Source organism: Cherax quadricarinatus, chromosome 6 (genome assembly GCF_038502225.1).
Source record: "Cherax quadricarinatus isolate ZL_2023a chromosome 6, ASM3850222v1, whole genome shotgun sequence".
NCBI lineage: Eukaryota > Metazoa > Arthropoda > Malacostraca > Decapoda > Parastacidae > Cherax > Cherax quadricarinatus.
The window spans coordinates 20,095,179-20,117,611 of record NC_091297.1 but is presented as its reverse complement, the minus strand read 5'-3'; the positions used below and the strand labels follow the sequence as shown (position 1 = coordinate 20,117,611).

At 40.8% G+C, this 22,433-nt stretch overlaps 1 protein-coding gene across 1 annotated transcript in view; it reads left to right on the top strand.

Moving 5' to 3' along the window:
* The first annotated feature begins 1,192 nt into the window (after nt 1-1,192).
* Nucleotides 1,193-22,433, top strand: part of Cby (beta catenin antagonist chibby) — a 35,140-nt gene continuing 13,899 nt past the window's right edge. Inside the window, exons 1-2 of the mRNA XM_053781674.2 lie at nt 1,193-4,036; nt 5,387-5,641. Coding sequence (XP_053637649.2) covers nt 3,931-4,036; nt 5,387-5,641 — 361 coding nt within the window. The 5' untranslated portion in view covers nt 1,193-3,930. The remainder of the gene's footprint in view (nt 4,037-5,386; nt 5,642-22,433) is intronic.

Below are 22,433 nucleotides of genomic sequence, written 5' to 3'. Positions count from 1 at the left end.
ATCCCATATCATAAAAATCTTTGAAAGGGTCCTAAGAAGCAAGATCACCACCCATCTAGAAACCCATCAGTTACACAACCCAGGGCAACATGGGTTTAGAACAGGTCGCTCCTGTCTGTCTCAACTTTTGGATCACTACGACAAGGTCCTAGATGCACTAGAAGACAAAAGGAATGCAGATGTAATATATACAGACTTTGCAAAAGCCTTCGACAAGTGTGACCATGGCGTAATAGCGCACAAAATGCGTGCTAAAGGAATAACAGGAAAAGTTGGTCGATGGATCTATAATTTCCTCACTAACAGAACACAGAGAGTAGTAGTCAACAGAGTAAAGTCCAAGGCAGCTACGGTGAAAAGCTCTGTTCCACAAGGCACAGTACTCGCTCCCATCTTGTTCCTCATCCTCATATCTGACATAGACAAGGATGTCAGCCACAGCACCGTGTCTTCCTTTGCAGATGACACCCGAATCTGCCTGACAGTGTCTTCCATTGCAGACACTGCAAGGCTCCAGGCGGACATCAACCAAATCTTTCAGTGGGCTGCAGAAAACAATATGAAGTTCAACGATGAGAAATTTCAATTACTCAGATATGGTAAACATGAGGAAATTAAATCTTCATCAGAGTACAAAACAAGTTCTGGCCACGAAATAGAGCGAAACACCAACGTCAAAGACCTGGGAGTGATTATGTCGGAGGATCTCACCTTCAAGGACCATAACATTGTATCAATCGCATCTGCTAGAAAAATGACAGGATGGATAATGAGAACCTTCAAAACTAGGGAGGCCAAGCCCATGATGACACTCTTCAGGCCACTTGTTCTATCTAGGCTGGAATATTGCTGCACTCTAACAGCACCTTTCAAGGCAGGTGAAATTGCCGACCTAGAAAATGTACAGAGAACTTTCACGGCGCGCATAACGGAGATAAAACACCTCAATTACTGGGGGCGCTTGAGGTTTCTAAACCTGTATTCCCTGGAACGCAGGAGGGAGAGATACATGATTATATACACCTGGAAAATCCTAGAGGGACTAGTACCGAACTTGCACACGAAAATCACTCACTACGAAAGCAAAAGACTTGGCAGACGATGCACCATCCCCCCAATGAAAAGCAGGGGTGTAACTAGCACGTTAAGAGACCATACAATAAGTGTCAGGGGCCCGAGACTGTTCAACTGCCTCCCAGCACACATAAGGGGGATTACCAACAGACCCCTGGCAGTCTTCAAGCTGGCACTGGACAAGCACCTAAAGTCAGTTCCTGATCAGCCGGGCTGTGGCTCGTACGTTGGTTTGCGTGCAGCCAGCAGCAACAGCCTGGTTGATCAGGCGCTGATCCACCAGGAGGCCTGGTCACAGACCGGGCCGCGGGGGCATTGACCCCCGACACTCTCTCCAGGTAAACTCCAGGTAAGTGTGCCTCTGGCAAGACAGTGATGGAGTAAATGATGATGAAAGTTTTTCTTTTTTTGGGCCACCCTGCCTTGGTGGGAAACGGCCGATGTGTTAATAATAAAAATGTAAAGGAGATAATATCTTATTATTATATGTACTATAAAGGAGATAATATTATTATACTATGAAGAAGATATATATACTAGGAATAAGGTAAAATGAGTTATATTTACATTTGTGTTAGCTAAAACAGTAAAAAATCATTCTCCTTCCTTTCTGTCGCTACATTCATTAGGAACCTTTTGTCTCTCTTCTTGAACTGGCTCATGCTATGACTGGCTTTGACTTGTGCAGGCAGTCTGTTTCATTCCTTTATTGCTGTACAGTAAAAGGTGTTTGAAGCCTGGCCACTGACTGTGGGTACTACAAAGTTGTGCTCTCTCCCTCTGGTACTATGATTGCTTTGGTTCCCAACCTTGACAAAATTGGCAGCAAGATATTCTGGACACTGTTTGTGAGCAATTTTATAAACTTGATTTAACTTCAGTTGTTTTACTCTGTCTTCAGTATTCAGCATATCCAATTGTTGTAATTCATCCTGGCCTACATGTTCTCTGGACCCAGGTCCAGGATGAGTCTTACCATTTTGTTGTGGGTGATTTGCAGTCTCTCCTTCAGTTTTTTGTCAAGGCAGAGTACCATGAAGAGCAAGCGTAGTCCATATGGCATTGTATAAGGGCTAGACATAGAGTCCTGCGAGCCTCAGTAGGTAAGGTAGACACTGTGCTCGTCTGTAGAGGAACTTCAGTCTGGCATTCACTTTCTTTACTGCACTGTTCCTTCTCAGCTCTCCTGACATGCATGGATCAAAGGGGATGCCCAGATATTTTACTGAGGAAACTGAAGTGATGTCTTCCCCATTACACCAGACGTTAAAATTATTTACCCTTCTCAGTTTATGTTTTGTGAGAAAGGGCATGGCTTCCATTTTCCCGAGGTGTAATGATAGTTTCTTGTCTACTAACCATTTGCTCCAGGACTCCAGTTCCAGTGTTATTGCATTAGCTGTATCTTGTGGGTCTTTACCTAACACTAACAGAGCACTGTCATCCGCATACAGTAGGAGTTTGCACTTGACACTGATGGGCATATTGTTTACATAACGTAGAAATAGTAAGGGATCCAGAATACATACTACCTTGGGGAACTCCACATGCTATCAGCAGGGATTCTGATTCTGTTTTGTTGATTTTGACAATTTATTTCCTGTTGCTAAGATAGGACTTCAACCCCGTGGCCCACTCCATGACCAGGCCTTGTGGTGGATCAGGGCCTGATCAACCAGGCTGTTACTGCTGGCTTCACATAAACCAATGTATTACCCACAGCCCAGCTTCTTGTTTTCTGGGTTTATCAGGGCCACTGACAGCATAAGCCGTATTGAGCCCGGTTTCTCGATGGTACGAGGAAAAATTGTTGCCCAAGGCTGGGCGATGAGAGAAAAGGAATAAAAATGTTCCTTTGTAAATAGAGATAGAAACATGAAGTTTCACACTCCCACCTGAGTTCAGTAACCGGCTTCCCACCAAAGACCATTAAAGAATTATCCACAGAGCGGAAAAAATGGAGCTGGCTAAAAGGAAGCCGATGTACAGGTGCCCCTCCTGTTGAGTTCCCAGCAGGCAAAATAGATGAGGACAAGCGTCCCAGTGAGAACGGGGGAAATTTGTCACTGATACTCAGGCGAGAGAGAGACGTCCACACCCAACAAAGGCTGGAGCAGAAGTCCCACAGCCCAGCTGGTCAGTTACTGACTTTAGGTGTCTGGCCAGCTCCTTCTTGAAGACAGGCAGGGGTCTATTGGTATTTCCCCTTATGTATGCTGGGAGGCAGTTGAACAGTCTTGGGCCCCCTGACACTTTTTGTGTTGTCTCTTAGCGTTCTCGTGGCACCCCATGCTTTTCATTGGGGGGTATGTTGCACCAATTGCTGAGTCTTTTGCTTTCGTAGGCGAGTGATCTCCATGGGCAGATTTGAGACTATTCCCTCTTAAGATTTTCCTAGTGTATATTATCATGTATCTTTCTCGCCTGCATTCCAGGTAGTACAAATCAAGGGATTTAAGCATTCCCAGTAATTTAGGTGCTTTATCGTACTGATACGTGCTGTGAATGCTCTCTGTATATTCTCCATGTCTGCAATTTTGCCTGCCTTGAAAGGGGCCCATTAGTGTGCAGCAATATTCCAGCCTAGAGAGAACATGTGTTTTGAAGAGAATCATTATGGGCTTGGCATCTCTAGTTTTGTAGGTTCTCATTATCTATCCTATCATTTTTCTAGCAGATGTGGTAGATACATTGTAGTGATCTTTGAAATTGAGATTCTCTGACATTGTCACTCCCAGGTCCTTCACATTAGTTTTTTGCTCTATTGTGTGGTAGTAATTTTTAATTTCCTTGAGTTTTCTGTAGTGGAGTAATTGAAATTGTCTTCATTGCACTTGGAGATTTGCAGTGTCTTAGATGGATGACACTTATGCAAATTCAGGTGTCATCCGCAAAGGAGGACATGGTGCTGTGGCTTACATCTCTGTCAGTGTCAGATATGAGGATAAGGAACAGGATGGGGGTGAGTACTGTACCTTGTTGAACAGAGCTTTTCACTGTAGTCACCCCTGACTTTACTCTGTTTGCTATTACTCTGTGTTCTGTTTGCTAGGAAATTATTGATCCATCTACCCACTTTTCCTTTTATTCCTTTATCACCCATTTTGTGTGCTATTACACCATAATCATACTTGTTGAAGGCTTTCCACATCTGCATTTTGTTTTTTCTCCAGAGCATCCAGGATCTTGTCATAGTGGTCTAGTAGTTTGGATAGGGAGGAGCAACCTGCTTTAAACCCATGCTGACCTAGGTTGTGCAACTGATGGGTATCTAACTGGCGATCTTGCTTCTTAGAACCATTTCAAAGATTTTTATGATGTGGGACGTTAGTGCTATGGGTCTGTAATTCTTTGCAATTGCTTTACTGCCACCTTTGTGGAGTGGGGCTATGTCTGTTGTTTTTAGTGACTGTGGGATGATCCCTGTATCCATGCTCCCTCTCCGTAGAATACTTAACACTTAAACTGTCCAAACATAGATCTACGTTCACGTGCGTAGCACTCCGACCTTGATTTTCCCCATTTGAAAGCATGTAAAAAAAATGTAGATTATGCTCGGAGCCCCCTGCACATGGACGTAGATCTACGTTTGGACAGTTTAAAGGTTAATTTACATGAAAGGGGTTTCTTGCAGTTCTTGATGAACATGGAGCTCCCTGTAGATTTAATACATTCCAGTTTTTCCAAGTAGTAGATAGTATAGTGTAGGTATATTTAAGTTTGGGAAATAAGATGTTTCTTAATTATAGCCCTAAATTGATTGGCAGACAGGGGACCTTTTGCTGTTTCATGCAATGAATTCTATTTCAGAGGGCAATTTATGGGCATTGCTTTTTTGCATAGGATAAGATGGACATGAGGGATGTTGAAGAGAGTTTTGTGCCTTGTGTTGTGCCTGTGTGTTTTGTTGTAGCTATCAAGTAGTAGTTTGAGAGGAGGGTTTATACTGGAGTTAAATGTTCTATATATATAGTAGGCACAATAATATGAGTGCATATTGTATATTAAGTAAGTTCAAACTGTTGAAGAGCATTAGGGTGTGTTGTCTGGATGAGGAATTGGTGATCATCAGCACAGCAGCTTTTTGTTAGGGTAATGATTTAAGTTCATTGGTCTAATTCTAGTATAATAAATGTTTTACTGACAGATATTGAGAGTAATTCTGTGTTGTTCATGGTAAATAAAAATTCAATCAACCCTATATTTTTGCAGAGAGCCTCATATTCAATTTTGTTTTGGCATTACAGTATTAAAATGTAAAGCTGTGTAAAACTTGTCATGCTTATAGAGTAACATACGTATTTTGTTTCAGATTGGGTAAGCTGTCATGATCTGATGCTGAAGTTTCACAGACATCAGAACATTATCAAAACCATAAGCATGCCTTTAAATCTCTTCAGTCGAAGTTTCTCACCCGGGAAGTCTCCTCCTAGAAGATCGGCTTCACTTTCGAGTTTAAGAAGAGAGACTGACAATACTGGTCAAGATCTTTCTCAGGATTTCAGCAAAATTAAACTCAATATTGGTGGACAAAATGCAACTTTTGAAGATGGAGAATGGATCACAGGTATCATACCAAACTATTTCCACATGATACATCATTTGCACAAAATTGGATGACATTACAATAACATGGAAAGCCCCTTAGTTATACATGGCATTTTGGGTAAACTTAAACCTAACTTACATCTAGAAGGACTTTGGTATGGTAGGTATATAAACAAATAAATAACTATTTCTGTAAAGTGGAGTATTGACAGTATACAATTAGGGTAATTCACATGTATAAACTACTTTCTATAAAGGCCCTTGATATGCAAGGCATTTCTGGCACGTTAAAACTAACTTGTAATTACTAGACAATGAGACATAGTACGTGAAAATAAGAATAATTAGTTTATACTATATTGAAGGTATTCAGTAATTCAATAACAAATTCTAATTAAAGATACATTAAGGATGAAGCTAGGCACCTGAATTGATAGAAAAAATTGCCTTTTTAGTAATAAATGATAGTTGAAGGAAGGATGGAACAAGAACAGGGACAATATTGGATGAAAGACAGGGTTTCAGATTTGTTCAGCATAATAAATTGTTAAGATCACATAAAGGTGAGGAGTTTTTTTTTTTTTTTTTTTAGAGTAGCTTTGAAGTGGTTGGCAGGGAGGGAGACTTTGGAATCTTCAGGCAAAGAGTTCCAAATTTTAGGTTCTTTTATGCACATTGAGTTTTTACGCATGTTGAGTAGGACATGGGGAATATCATAGAGGTTTTTGTGCCTAGTATTATGCCTATAAGTTCTGTTGTAACTATCAAGAAAGAGTTTCAGGGCAGGATTGATATTAAAATTGATTGTCTTGTATATGTAGTATGCATAATAGTATAAGTGAATTTTATGTATAGTATACGTACTAAGTAAGTTTTGGCATGTACACTCAACCACTGTATTTGAAGAGTGGGAGGACTGTGATGGCACTAGACTGGGTGATCATTCATACTTCCACTTTTTGTTGAGTTATTATCATCTTTAGGTGATTTGCTGTGGTGGGTGTCCAGGCACAGATAGCATAGCTGAGGTAGAGATAGATTAGAGAGTAGTATAATATAAGTATGTAGTGCTGTTTTAGGTAGTATGTACATACTAGCATTTCTTAGAGAGGATACCAACTGATTTGGATACTTCTTTTGTGCTGAATGTGAGCATTGAATTTCTAGTTGCTGTTGAGGAACAGATCTAAGAAATTTCTTTCATTTTGTCTTGCAGTGGCAGAACTGTTGATTATAACATGTAACTGGATGTTTGTAGCACTGTTCTCAGACATCATATAGAAGGTCTTGTCAGAGTTATGAGTGGGTTTATTGGTAGTCATCCAGGTAGATATCTTCATGAGCTGCTTATTAACAGTGTTATTGAGAGAGTTTGAATTTGGGTGGGAGATGACAAAAGTTGCATTGTCTGCAAACAAAACAGGTCTAAGTTGTTGAGATGCACTTGAAAAATCATTGATGTATATGAGGAAAAGCAGAGGGCCAAGAACACTGCCTTGGGGTTCCCCTGTATAGGTCATGTTGACAAGGTTTTACCCCCTGATGGAGAAATATTGGCATCTGTTGTTAACTCTTTCAGGGTCCAGAAGCCAAATTTCAAAGTGTGCATCAGGGTCCAAGAATTTTCAAAAAATAATTTTGTTATCTTTTCTAATGAAATGGTATAGAATCTTTTTCTGAAGGTAATAAAACAAAAAGTACGAAATTTGATGGAAAATTGACGAAATTATGCTTTTACAAATTTTGATGTGTCAGCGATATTTACACATCAGCGATTTTGCCGACTTTGACTCCCATTTTAGGCCAATAACATTATTCCAGTCGACCAAATTCTTAGCTATTTCACTAGTATTACTTCTATTCTATCGACTGATCACAAGAAATCACCAAGTCAACTGTTACAACTACAAAATAAAGTGATTGGAAATTGGTAATTTGGAGAATTTAATGCAAAGTTCAAAATATTCCAATTTCAAAATAGGGTCCAGAATAAACAATGCAGGTATTCCTGGCACTAAACTAACATTTCCTCTGCTCATTAGTTATGGTTTCAGGCTTTACAAATGAATTCCATTTTGATTTTTAATTCACATAATGAATTTTTATTCAAACCAAAAAATAGAAGATTTACTCTTATGCAATATTGTAATGATTGTATAAATATCACCACATTTGTGAACATGGCGTGTATTAGACATGTGAGGTCATTTGTTTACTCTTGAACATCAACAAAAATTTAACTTTCACTACTTTGAGCTCAGTTTCAAGCCATTTTCGGTACTAAAACCAATCAAAATCATCTCTATTTCTGTAATATATCTTCCATTCTATCAAATGAGACCAAGAAATCACAAATACAACTATAAAAAACATACGAAAAAACACTGCAAAGTCGCTGTTTTAATCGAAAATTACGGTCTCGGTTTTTTCTCTCATTATGCACTGTGTGCTGCAGGATTTGTTTTATGTGGTGCACACATACCACATAGATGTATTTTCTCATATCTAGGCCCAAATTTACCACTCACAGCTTATCAGAGTGAGCTGAGCTCATGGCGTAGATCTACGGCACGGACCCTGAAAGGGTTAAGGTAGGACTTCAGATATTCAAGTGCATGACTTCTGATGCCATAATGTTCAAGTTGGAGGTGCAGGATATTGTGGTCTGCTGTATCAAAAGCTTTCCTAAGATCTGAAAAGAGGCCTAGTGGATATTCATTATTCTCAAGACCTGCATGAAGGAAGTCTAGCATCTTTACAATTGCATCGTTTGTGCTTTTATTGGGTCTGAAACGAAAATGGTAGGAGTTGAGTATATTGAGTGACACTCGATGAGTATAGTCTCTGGTGGATTAATTTTTCGAAGATTTTTGTTTAACAATGGCGAGTTGGGTCTCCTGTATGTATTAGGGTAACCCTTTTTTATTTTTTTTTTATTATCACACTGGCCGATTCCCACCAAGGCAGGGTGGCCCGAAAAAGAAAAACTTTCACCATCATTCACTCCATCACTGTCTTGCCAGAAGGGTGCTTTACACTACAGATTTTAAACTGCAACATTAACACCCCTCCTTCAGAGTGCAGGCACTGTACTTCCCATCTCCAGGACTCAAGTCTGGCCTGCCGGTTTCCCTGAACCCCTTCATAAATGTTACTTTGCTCACACTCCAACAGCACGTCAAGTATTAAAAACCATTCGTCTCTATTCACTCCTATCAAACACGCTCACGCATGCCTGCTGGAAGTCCAAGCCCCTCGCACACAAAACCTCCTTTACCCCCTCCCTCCAACCTTTCCTAGGCCGACCCCTACCCCGCCTTCCTTCCACTACAGACTGATACACTCTTGAAGTCATTCTGTTTCGCTCCATTCTCTCTACATGTCCGAACCACCTCAACAACCCTTCCTCAGCCCTCTGGACAACAGTTTTGGTAATCCCGCACCTCCTCCTAACTTCCAAACTACGAATTCTCTGCATTATATTCACACCACACATTGCCCTCAGACATGACATCTCCACTGCCTCCAGCCTTCTCCTCACTGCAACATTCATCACCCATGCTTCACACCCATATAAGAGTGTTGGTAAAACTATACTCTCATACATTCCCCTCTTTGCCTCCAAGGACAAAGTTCTTTGTCTCCACAGACTCCTAAGTGCACCACTCACCCTTTTCCCCTCATCAATTCTATGATTCACCTCATCCTTCATAGACCCATCCGCTGACACGTCCACTCCCAAATATCTGAATACATTCACTTCCTCCATACTCTCTCCCTCCAATCTGATATCCAATCTTTCATCACCTAATATTTTTGTTATCCTCATAACCTTACTCTTTCTTGTATTCACTTTTAATTTTCTTCTTTTGCACACCCTACCAAATTCATCCACCAATCTCTGGAACTTCTCTTCAGAATCTCCCAAGAGCACAGTGTCATCAGCAAAGAGCAACTGTGACAACTCCCACTTTATGTGTGATTCTTTATCTTTTAACTCCACACCTCTTGTCAAGACCCTCGCATTTACTTCTCTTACAACCCCATCTATAAATATATTAAACAACCATGGTGACATCACACATCCTTGTCTAAGGCCTACTTTTACTGGGAAATAATTTCCCTCTTTCCTATGTACTCTAACTTGAGCCTCACTATCCTCGTAAAAACTCTTCACTGCTTTCAGTAACCTACCTCCTACACCATACACCTGCAACATCTGCCACATTGCCCCCCTATCCACCCTGTCATATGCCTTTTCCAAATCCATAAATGCCACAAAGACCTCTTTAGCCTTATCTAAATACTGTTCACTTATATGTTTCACTGTAAACACCTGGTCCACACACCCCCTACCTTTCCTAAAGCCTCCTTGTTCATCTGCTATCCTATTCTCAGTCTTACTTTTAATTCTTTCAATAATAACTCTACCATACACTTTACCAGGTATACTCAACAGACTTATCCCCCTATAATTTTTGCACTCTCTTTTGTCCCCTTTGCCTTTATACAAAGGAACTATGCATGCTCTCTGCCAATCCCTAGGTACCTTACCCTCTTCCATACATTTATTAAATAATTGCACCAACCACTCCAAAACTATATCCCCACCTGCTTTTAACATTTCTATCTTTATCCCATCAGTCCCGGCTGCCTTACCCCCTTTCATTTTACCTACTGCCTCACGAACTTCCCCCACACTCACAACTGGCTCTTCCTCACTCCTACAAGATGTTATTCCTCCTTGCCCTATAAGAAAGAAGGAACCTAGGTAGAAGGTTGGTAGACAGCAACCGCCCAGGGAGGTACTACCATCCTGCCAAGTGAGTGTAAAACAGAAGCCTGTAATTGTTTTACATGATGGTAGGATTGCTGGTGTCTTTTTTCTGTCTCATAAACATGCAAGATTTCAGGTACATCTTGCTACTTCTACTTACACTTACGGCACACTACACATACATATACAAGCATATATATACATACCCCTCTGAGTTTTCTTCTATTTTCTTTCTAGTTCTTGTTCTTGTTTATTTCCTCTTATCTCCATGGGGAAGTGGAACAGAATTCTTCCTCCGTAAGCCATGCGTGTTGTAAGAGGTGACTAAAATGCCGGGAGCAAGGGGCTAGTAACCCCTTCTGCCGTATAAATTACTAAATTTAAAAAGAGAAACTTTTGTTTTTCTTTTTGGGCCACCCTGCCTCAGTGGGATACGGCCGGTTTGTTGAAAGAAAGAAGAAGAAAGAAGGAACACTGCAACAGCCCTACTGACCCATGCGGAGCAGATCCGTTCCCCCCCCTCCCCCGGATTAGCCCAATGACCCACCCAGTCTGGTCACCTCCACTCAAGGAAGGAGCATGGCACCAGACCCAGCAGCACAAGCTAGTCAAGTCCAACTCACACCCACCCACACCCACTCATGTATTTATCTAACCTATTTTTAAAACTACACAACGTTTTAGCCTCAATAACTGTACTCGGGAGTATGATCCACTCATCCACAACTCTGTTACCAAACCAGTGCTTTCCTATATCCTTCCTGAATCTGAATTTTTCCAACTTGAAACCATTGCTGCGAGTCCTGTCTTGGATGGAAATTTTCAGCACGCTATTTACATCCCTTTTATTTATTCCTGTTTTCCATTTATACACCTCGATCATATCCCCCTAATTCTACGCCTTTCGAGAGACTGCAGATTCAGGGCCCTCAGTCGATCCTCATAGGGAAGATTTCTGATACATGGGATCATCTTTGTCATGTTCCTCTGTACAAATTCCAGAGCATTTATATCCTTTCTGTAATACGGAGACCAGAACTGAGCTGCATAGTCTAAATGAGGCCTAACCAAGGATATATAGAGTTGAAGAACAACCTGAGGACTTCTATTATTTATACTTCTAGATATGAAACCAAGAATTCTGTTAGCTTTATTGCAAACACTAATGCACTGTTGTCTTGGTTTTAGATTACTGCTAACCAGAACTCCTAAATCCTTTTCGCAATCAGTAGTATTAAGATCTACATTATTTAGTTCATATGTTGCATGGTTATTTTCCCGTCCAACATTTGGAACTTTGCATTTGTCTATATTAAACTGCATCTGCCACTTCTCCGACCACTGCATCAGTCTCTTCAAATCATAATGGAGTGCTCTAGTGTCCTCATTAGAATGAATTGGACGGCCTATTTTGGTGTCATCAGCAAATTTGCTTATGTCGCTATTTATTCCCTCATCTATGTCGTTTATGTAAATTGTGAACAACTATGGGCCCAACACTGACCCCTGAGGAACACCACTTGTGACTTGCCCCCATTCTGATTTCTCCCCATTTATGCAAACTCTCTGCTGCCTATTTGTCAGCCATGCCTCTACCCAGGAAAAAAATTTTCCTATTCCGTGTGCCTTAAGTTTCCTCAATAGCCTCTTATGTGGAACTTTTATCGGAAGCCTTACTGAAGTCCATATACACAATATCATATTCATTACCATGATCTACCTCCTCAAACACCTTAGTGAAAAAGTTAGTAAATTCGTAAGACAGGAACGCCCCTTTGTAAAACCGTGTTGAGATTCATTAATCAGTCTGTGCCTATCAAGATGGCTACGAATTGCTTCGACAATTATTGATTCCATAAATTTTCCCACTATGGAGGTAAGGCTTATTGGTCTATAGTTCGAAGCCAAGAACCTGTCACCTGCCTTGTAAATAGGTATTACATTTGCCATTTTCCACTTATCAGGCACTATGCCAGAGTGTAGTGATATGTTAAAAAGATTAGCCAAAGGTATGCTAAGTTCCTCTTTACATTCTTTTAACACCGTTGCAAACAGTTCATCAGGGCCTGGGAATTTGTTAGGTTTTAGTTTCTCTATTTGTCTGAGGACCATGTCACTAGTTACCGCAATCGTGCATAGTTTATTATCGTCCTGTTCTACATAATCTATAATTTCAGGAATATCGCTAGTATTTTCCTGGGTGAAAACTGAGAGGAAGTAAGTATTGAGAATTTCACACATATCCCTATCACTCTCAGTGATCTGACCAGTGTTACTCTTAAGTGGGCCAATCTTGTTCCTAATCTTACTTCTGTATACCTGAAAGAACCCTTTTGGGTTAGTCTTTGAATCCCTTGAAACCTTAGCCTCATAATCCCTTTTTGCTTTTCTTATTCCTTTCTTTATTTCTCTCTTTAATTGAATATATTGATTTCTTAACTGCCCATCCCCTCCTTTGATATGCCTATATATGCCTCTATTTTGACCAGTGAGATGTTTTAATCTATTGTTCATCCATTTGGGATCATTTTTGTTAGATGTAATTTCCCTGCCCGGAACAAAGGTTGTCTGGACAGCTAGAACTATGCTCTGAAAAACGTCATATTGGCAACCAAAATCACCTACCTGACCCATAGTCAGGACATCCCAATTTAGCCCACCTAGGTAATTTTTCAGTCCCATGAAGTCGGCCAAGCGAAAATCTGGGACAGAGATTTGATTGCAGTTATATGGGTAATTCCATGATATATTGAAACTAAGTGATTTGTGGTCACTTTCCCCAAGCTCATCATTAATCTCAAGATTATTAATTAGTGACTCTTCGTTGGCAAGAACCAAGTCAAGCAGATTGTTTCCTCTAGTTGGTTCTGTCACAACTTGTTCTAAAAAGCAATCCTGAACCGTATCAAGAAAGTCACTAGACTCAAGATTTCTTGTCATATTGTTCTAATCAATTTGTCTAGAGTTAAAATCTCCCATTATCACAACATTTTCATATCTAGATGCCTTATAAATTTCGTCCCATAACAGCTTACTGCACTCGCTATCAAGGTTTCGGGGCCTATAAATCACACCCAAAATTAATTTGTCATGACCCTCGAGAAACTGTAGCCAAACAGATTCTGTGTTCGATATTTCTAATCTTATATCATGTCAAAGACAACAATTTAAATTTTCACTGACATACATCTCCACTCCACCACCCTTCCTGTTGACCCTATCAGTGTGGAATAGTTTATAACCCTGTATGTTGCATTCAGAAGGCATTATCTTAAGCATTGTTGAGAATGTGTTGGTTTCTAATCATTTGTTGAACAACCTTGCAGTGGTGGGGAAAGCATATGAGCTGCTTTTTTGAACAAGAGCAGTGGTACTTGTGCTAAATTTCCAGACTTATTTTTCAGTGAATTTATTATCAGAGAGACCTCAGTAGGACTAGTCGCAGCTATATAGAAGTTTGGAAAACTTTCAACAAAGTAGTTACTCACCTGAGCATTGGTACTTGGGATTTTGCTAGCCGGAGTTGATCCTATGGTAGATATTAACAGTAAGAGAGATTCAGTGACTGTGAATCAAATGCACAGTAGTACCTCAGTACTCTTCATTCTAGAAGGCTGTTCTAGTGCTGATCTGTTCGAGTACCAAACAAATTTTTCTCATAAGGAATAATGTAAATTAGATTAATCCATCTCAGACCCCAAAAATACACTTACAAAAGCATTTTAACATGAAGATTACAAGCCTAGTATGCATAAATCTAAAAAAGAAAGAACTAAATACTACAATGAATAGATGAAATAAATGCAAATTTATTCTCACTTTACCTGTAACTGGAGAGTTGATGGTGTATGTGGAAGTTGGTGAGGAAGGTGAGGAGGAAGGGAGATATCATTATTTATCAGTGGTGGGCACAGCTAACCGAAAAGTTGGCTTCACTAATCGCTAATCTACTAACTAAAAAATTAGCTCCACTGAAGCTAAACCGCTAAATGGCCAAAAAACTTAGCGGAAGCTGACACTAAACACTAACCACTAACTTTTTACGTGAATTCAGATTCGGTTTAGTTTTTTGGTCTTTTACTTTTATGACTTATACTCGAATATAAGTACCCGTGTTGTAAAGTAACAAAGTAAAATTACTTGAGTACTGTACTTAAGTAAGTTTTTTCGATATTTACTTCTTAAAAAGTACTGAAATTGCTCACTACTTTTACTTTTACTGACGTACTAAAGTCTGTTATTACTTTTACTTCACTACAATATGAAAACAATACGTTACTCATTACATCATTGGTAATTTTTGAAAAGTAAACACCGAAAAAAGTTACTCAAGTACAGTACTCGGGTAGTTTTACTTTGTTATTTTACAACACTGGGAAAGGCACTGTACAGTGGACCCTCAGTTAACACCTGCATCGGATAGCGCCAAAATCAGATAACGCCTCACTTTGGCATAAAAAAATTGGCTCTGATAACACCTAAAAACTCGGTTAGGAGCTTTCGTCCCGGACGTGTCCGCTCTGCACCGTGAGCGGGCCCTGCCAGTCACCCCATTGTTTACAAGCTGTTGCAGTCGATTCCACATGTACCTGCAATATATTTTGTATTATTCCATTGTTTTTAGTGCTTGTAACCGCTAAATAAGCCCCAAGAAAGCTTCTAGTGCCAACCCTGTGGTAAAAAGGATGAGTTGTACCATCGAATTGAAAAAGGAGATAACAGAAAAGTATGAGAGTGGAGTGCGTATCTCGGAGTTGGAAAAGTTGTACAACAAACCCCATTCAGCCATCACCACTATCTTGTGCAACAAAAAGGCAATCAAGGAAGCTGTTGTTGCAAAAGGTGCAAGTGTGATTACAAAACAGAGATCGCAAATACAGTGGACCCCCGACATTCGATGCATTTTAACGGAAAAATTTCACCTCGGCATTCGATGGAAAACCCGACATTCGATACGATTCGTACGAGACGTGTCCACATGTGGCCTGAACTGCCCCGTGTGTGCCAGTGTTTACAAGCCAGCCAGTGTGTGCGCATCTAAGGATATATTCGGTACATTCCATATTATCGATATTGTCACTGTTTTTGGTGCTTGTTTCTGCAAAATAAGTCACCATGGGCCCCAAGAAAGCTTCTAGTGCCAACCCTGTGGTAAAAAGGGTGAGAATTAGTATGGAAATTAAGAAAGATTTTGAAGGGCTTGGGGCTAACCCTGAGAAGCCTATGCCAGTTGTGGACTCCATTGTGCCTACTTCAAAAATTAAGGAAATGTGTGCAAAGTGGGTTGAACTGCAAACCATTATGGATGAAAATCACCCTAACACAGCTATTGCAAGCTGTGCTGGTGACTATTACAATGACAGTGTTATGGCCCATTTTAAACAAATCTTAAAGGAACGGCGACAGAGGTCCAGTGACTCTCAAGCTGGTCCTAGTGGCATTAAAAGAAGAAGGGAAGTAACCCCAGAAAAGGACTTGCTACCTCAAGTCCTAATGGAAGGGGATTCCCCTTCTAAACAGTAACAACTTCGACACTCTCCCCTCCTCCCATCCCATCAATCATCACCAGATCTTCATTAAAGGTAAGTGTCAATTATTTTATTGTTATTATTCTATTGTTATTGTAATTATTCTATTGCATTAAACTTAATATTTCATGTGGTAAAAATTTTTTTTTCATACTTTTGAGTGTCTTGCACGGATTAATTTGATTTCCATTATTTCTTATGGGGAAAATTAATTCGACTTTCGATATTTTCGACATTCGATAACTCTCAGGAATGGATTAGTATCAAATGTCGAGGGTCCACTGTACTCGAAGATGTGCAGAGACTGTTGTTGGTATGGATAAACCTGAAACAATTATCAGGAGATAGTGTTTCACAGTCAATCATATGTGAAAAGGCAAGGCAGTAGCATGAGGATCTTATTAAGAAAATGCCTCCAAATAGTGCTGCTGTTGATGAATTTAAGGCCAGCAAAGGCTGGTTTGAGAGATTTAAGTGGCACACAGTGTGATAAGGCATAGTGAGGCTGCCAGTTCTGACAAAAAAGCAGCTGAAAAATATGGGTAGGACTTTAAGGAGTACATAGAGGCTGAAAAATTAAAACCCCAACAAGTGTTTAATTGTGAGGAAACAGGCCTGTTTTGGAAGAAAATGCCAAACAGGACCTACATTACTCAGTAGGAAAAGGCACTCCCAGGACACAAGCCTATGAAAGACAGGCTCAATCTAATGTTGTGTAGTAATGCTAGTGGGGATTGCAAAGTGAAGCCTTTACTCGTGTATCATTCTGAAACTCCTAGAGTGTTCAAGAAAAACAACATCATCAAGACTAAATTGTGTGTGATGTGGAGAGCAAACAGTAAGGCATGGGTTACTAGAGACATGTTTACTGACTGGTTCTATGATGTGTTTGGCCCCACTGTGAAACATACCTCCTGGAAAATAAATTGGACCTCAAGTGCCTCCTGGTAATGGACAATGCTCCTGCTTATCCTCACGACTTTCAAGAGCAAATTGCGGGGTAGTTGAGCTTCATCAAAGTGAAGTTCTTGCCTCCTAATACCATTCCTTTCCTCCAGTCCATGGACCAGATGGTCATTTCCAATTTCAAAAAACTGTGCACTGTGCTTTGAAGTGACCTCGGACACTGAATTAACCCTAAGAGAGTTTTGGAAAATCACTTCAGTATCCTCAGTTGCATAAACCTTGTATGTAAGGCTTGGGAGGGAGTGACTTGCAGGACTTTGAACTCTACTTAGAGAAAATTGTGGCCACAATGTGTACAAGAGAGGGATTTTGAAGGGTTTGGGGCTGACCCTAAGGAGCCTATGCCAGTTGTGGAATCTGTTGTGGCATTGGAGAAGTCCATGGGGTTGGAGGTTAGTGGCAAGGATGTGGAAGAGTTGGTGGAGGATGACAATGAAGAGCTAACCACTACAGAGCTGCAAGAGCTTCAGGTGCAACAGCAACAGACCAAAGCTCAGGGATTTCCTTCAGAGGTGGAGGAAGAGAGATGGAGGAAGTTGCTTTCATCAAAGAATAAGGAAATGTGTACAATGTTTACAAAGGTGCAAGTATTTATGGATGAATATTATCCTGATACAGCTGTTGCAAACCATATTGGCAACTTGTACAATGATACTCTTGTGGCCCATTTTAGGGAAATCTTAAAGGGATGTGAGAAACAGAGCTCTCTGGACACATATTTTGCATGACAGGGGTCCAGTGACTCTCAAGCTGGTCTTAGTGGCATTAAAAAACAAAGAGAGGTAACCCCAGAAAAGGACTTGTTAACTGAAGTCTTTATGGAAGGGGATTCCCCTTCCAAACAAAAGAACACCTGCATCATCTGCCCTCCTACCATCTCATCACTCATCAACAGTTCCACAATAAAGGTAAGTGTCATTTCAGTAATGTTTATTGTACATATAACATTGTGTTCTGTGTAGGAAAATATATATTTCATGTGAAAAAAAAAATTTCATACTTTTGGGTGTCTGGAATGGATTAATTGGATTTCCATTATTTGTTATGGGGAAAGTTAATTCGGTTAAAAGCTAAATCAGTTAAAGCCTAGCTCTCTGGAAAAGATTAAAGGCATTAACTGAGGGTCCACTGTACTTCTAAACTTATAACTTGCAATACCCATGAAAATTTAAGAAAATATCAGAAAAGCTATAATAGTAGTTTAATAAGTGCTTATAGCTCATAAATACCTTATAAGATACTCCTCCAGCTATTTATGGCTGACCAAAATCCTCCTGCCAAGGGTGCAGTGGGACATCTATGTCTTGCTGGGGTTCAGCTTCTTGATCAGGTTGATAAAGGTGGGGGATTCCACTATATGCAGCAGTAGCATGTTGCAGACGAATAGGTCCACAATCTACGTGTCCACCACAGACTGGCGGATACATGTGCTGCTGGCACATGACGGTCTGGCCAATGGTGGTCTGGCATGCTCTCTTTGCAGGTGGCTGTGACGACTGGCTGTTGCTCCTGCTAGTGGCGCTGCCACAAGAAACCTGCCCATGTTTTCCATGGGAAGATCCGTCCTTGATTCTCTCCTCAAACTTGATAGCATGCACTGGGTGTTTCCTCTTAACATACAACTTCAAGTTGTAGAGGCTCACCACCTGTCTCTGGATAATGGTCTCCCCACCTGTATGACAATAGTCATACAGGTGGGGCCATGGGTTCTGCAACTCCTGGCCCTCAGCCTGAACGGCCTCTGCTTCAACCACAGCCGCTGCAGACTCGTCAGCAACATTCTCAGGCAGAACAGAAATGCCTCCCCTCTTCATAACAATAAGTGACAATGCACCCCAGTGATCACTGACACTGTAAGACTATAACAGTGCTGGTCAGATGCTGCTGCTGCTGCGTTGACAAGTCACATTTACACGTAGTCAACCAATAGCGTGCCTGACCGACTGTTGGAGAAACGCCCACAACAGATGGGAACAAACACATGCGCCGTTGAAAAGGCATTGCTTTCCGACTACCAACAATATGAATTTTTTTAGCAGACTCAAAGTTAGCGGAACTTTATTTAGTGGAAGCTAATTGGTCCGCTAACGGTTTCTGAAGTTAGCGGAAATGCTAATCCGCTAAACAAAAAGTTAGTTCCTCTGATTAGCAGAACTATGCCTACCACTGTTGTTTATCACCTTCCATAAAAATGGCAGGTAACTGTGCTTCTGGGGTTCTTTCTCTTTATTGTCTTTGTGCTTTCTTCCTGAGACACTCTAGGTCTCTGTCTCACTAGAAACCTCTCTAATGAAATTTGCTTTTGCCTATGTTTTAAAATGTTTCTGAAATGAGACAGCATTGTCCTTCAGCAGGTTTATAACACAATTTGCTACAGATTTGTCTGGGTGATATTTTTCAAGAAAACTTCACACTTCCTCCCCATTTTGCACACATTTATAAGAGCAGTAGGCAGGTCGTGCTTGTTTGGTTGAGTGCCGAGCAAACGGTCGACTACCGAGCAATTTTTTACCGAAGACAGCGTTTAAATACTGAATTGTTCTAGTTGGGAGCTGTTTGAGTACGGAGGTACCACGGTATATGTAATAAAATCATAGCAAGGTACATGGGAAAAAAGAACAAGAACACTTAGATTTTACCATATTAAAATTTTGCAGTTATTTCAAAACAAAAATTCTAATAAAATTACAGTAAGAGTTAAACTGCTGTATAATATATATTCTAACCTTCCTGAGAATTATGAAGTTGTTATTTTTTTATTAACACATTGGCCGTCTCTCACCGAGGCAGGGTGGCCCGAAAAAGAAAAACTTTCATCATTCACTCCATCACTGTCTTGCCAGAGGTGCACTTACACTCCTTCAGAGTGCAGACACTATACTTCCCATCTCCAGGACTCAAATCTAGCCTGCTGGTTTCCCTGAATCCCTTCATAAATGTTACCCTGCTCACACTCCGACAGCACGTCAAGTCCTAAAAACTATTTGTCTCCATTTGCTCCTATCTAACATGCTCATGCATTCTTGCTGGAAGTGCAAGCCCCTTGCACACAAAACCTCCTTTACCTCCTCCTTCCAACCTTTCCTAGGCTGACCTCTACCTCACCTTCCCTCCACTACAGATTTATACACTCTCAAAGTCATTCTATTTTGTTCCAGCTTCTCTACATGTCTGAACCACCTCAACAACCCCCCTCCTCAGCTCTCTGGATAATAGTTTTGGTATTCCCGCACCTCCTCCTAATTTCCAAACTATGAATTCTCTGCATTCATTGCTCTCAGACATGACATCTCTACTGTCTCCAGCCTTCTCCTTGTTGCAACATTAACCACCCATGTTTCACACCCATATAAGAGTGTTGGTATAACTATACTCTCCTATATTCCCCTCTTTGCTTCCATAGACAAAGTTTTTTGTCTCCACAGACTCCTAGGTGCACCACTCACCTTTTTCCCCTCATCAATTCTATAATTCACCTCATCTTTATAGACCCATCTGCTGACACGTCCATTCCTAAATATATGAATACATTCACCTCCTCCATACTCTCTCCCTCCATTCTGATGTCTAGTTTTTCATCACCTAATTTTTTTTATCCTCATAACGTTACTCTTTCCTATATTCACTTTCAATTTTCTTCTTTTACATACCCTACCAAACTCATCCACCAACCTCTGCAACTTCTCTTCAGAATCTCCCAAAAGCACAGTGTCATCAGCAAAGAGCAACTGTGACAACTCCCACTTTGTGTTAGATTCTTTATCTTTTAACCCCACACCTCTTGCCAACACCCGAGCATCTGTAAATATGTTGAACAAGCATGGTGACATCACACATCCTTGTCTAAGGCCTACTTTTACTGGGAAATAATCATCCTCTCTCCTACATATGAAGCTTACTAGAATATAAAACCAATCCAAAATGTTTAAATTTTTTAAACAGAAAATATTCATATTTTACTTTCAAATATTTGAATTAAACTGCTCATTAACCCTTTCTGGGCTTCCAACGTACTACTACAGCTTACGCCTTCAAATCTAGTGAGAGAAAGCTGGTAGGCCTACATATGAAAGAATGGGTCTATGTGGTCAGTGTGCACAATATAAAAAAAATCCTGCAACACAGTGCATAATGAGAGAAAAAAAACTCCGACCGTGTTTTTGGTTTAAAACAGCAACTTTGCAGTGTATTTTTGTATGGTATTTATGGTTGTATTCTAGTTTTCTTGGTCTCATTTTATAGAATGGAAGACATATTACAGAAATTGAGATGATTTTGATTGGTTTCTTAATGAAAAGTATGTCAGTCGTCAGTGGTCAGCGTCAGTCGTCAGTGGTCAGCGTCAGTCATCAGTGGTCAGTCGTCAGTCGTCAGTGGTCAGTCGTCACATGAGGTCACAGACCCTGAGCTGCTTTGGGGATTAGCATGGACGGTTACAAAGCATGGCTTGCTTCTGCAGTGTTTTAAAAATTGAGGTTGGAGAGTTGAAGGAGGAGGTCTTGCTTCTCCAGGAGGAGATTAGGAGGCTGAAGGTCCACCTCAATGGGTCTGGGAGAGAGTGTGAGGTGGCTGGAGTTGTGGGGAATGAGGCTTCTAGCAGTGAGGTGCAGTCTGTCTCTTGCTGTGAGGAGGCTGTAGTTGGGGAGGTAGCAACGGCTACCAGCAGTGAGGTGCAGTCCAGCACCTGCTACAAGTGGCGAGTGGTTCACAGTAATGGGAGGTGCATCAGAGTAAGGAAAGTTAAGAGTGAAGATCTGAAGGTAGGAAATCGCTTCTCTGTTCTTCAGGATGAATGTACTTCAGTGGCCAGTGAAGGTAAGGGTACTACTGCCCCTGCTAATGGAGGTAAGCGCATTCTTGTGGTTGGTGACTCTCAGGTAAGATATATTGACCGTGCTTTTTGTAATAGGAATAAGAAGATGAGAGATAGAGTGTGCTTCCCTGGAGCTGGTGTTGGGGACATTGTCAGCAGGCTGGATAATATCATGTCAGGTAATGGGAACAAGCCCATTATCTGTCTCAGTGCTGGTGGAAATGATATTGGGAAGGGTAGGAGAGAAGAGCTGCTAGATAAGTACAGGTCAGCTTTAGATTTCATTAAGTCTAAGGGAGGGATCCCAATCATATGTAGCATCTTGCCTAGAAGGGGAGTAGGAAATGAATGGTTGTCTAGGGCAATTGGTGTAAATTGCTGGCTAGACAGATACTGCAAGGAACTTGCAATCCCATTCATTGACAACTGGAACAACTTTTATGGCAAACATGATATGTATGCAAGGGATGGGGTACATCTCTCTGGGGCAGGGGTGGTAGCACTTGCAGACTCGATTGAGAAGGCCATTGGTGAAATGCCTATGATTTTAAACTGATGGAAGATAGAGGTATGGGTGTGTGTGGGAAACAAGCAGGTTGCAACACTTGGGTTGGAAACAGTAAATGTATAAAAGGCATTCAGCATGAAGTTATAAATAAAGACAATAGATCAGGTCAGCAAACAAAGGGGGACAGCAGAGGGCAGCAAGGGACTAGCTCCCTTAAGG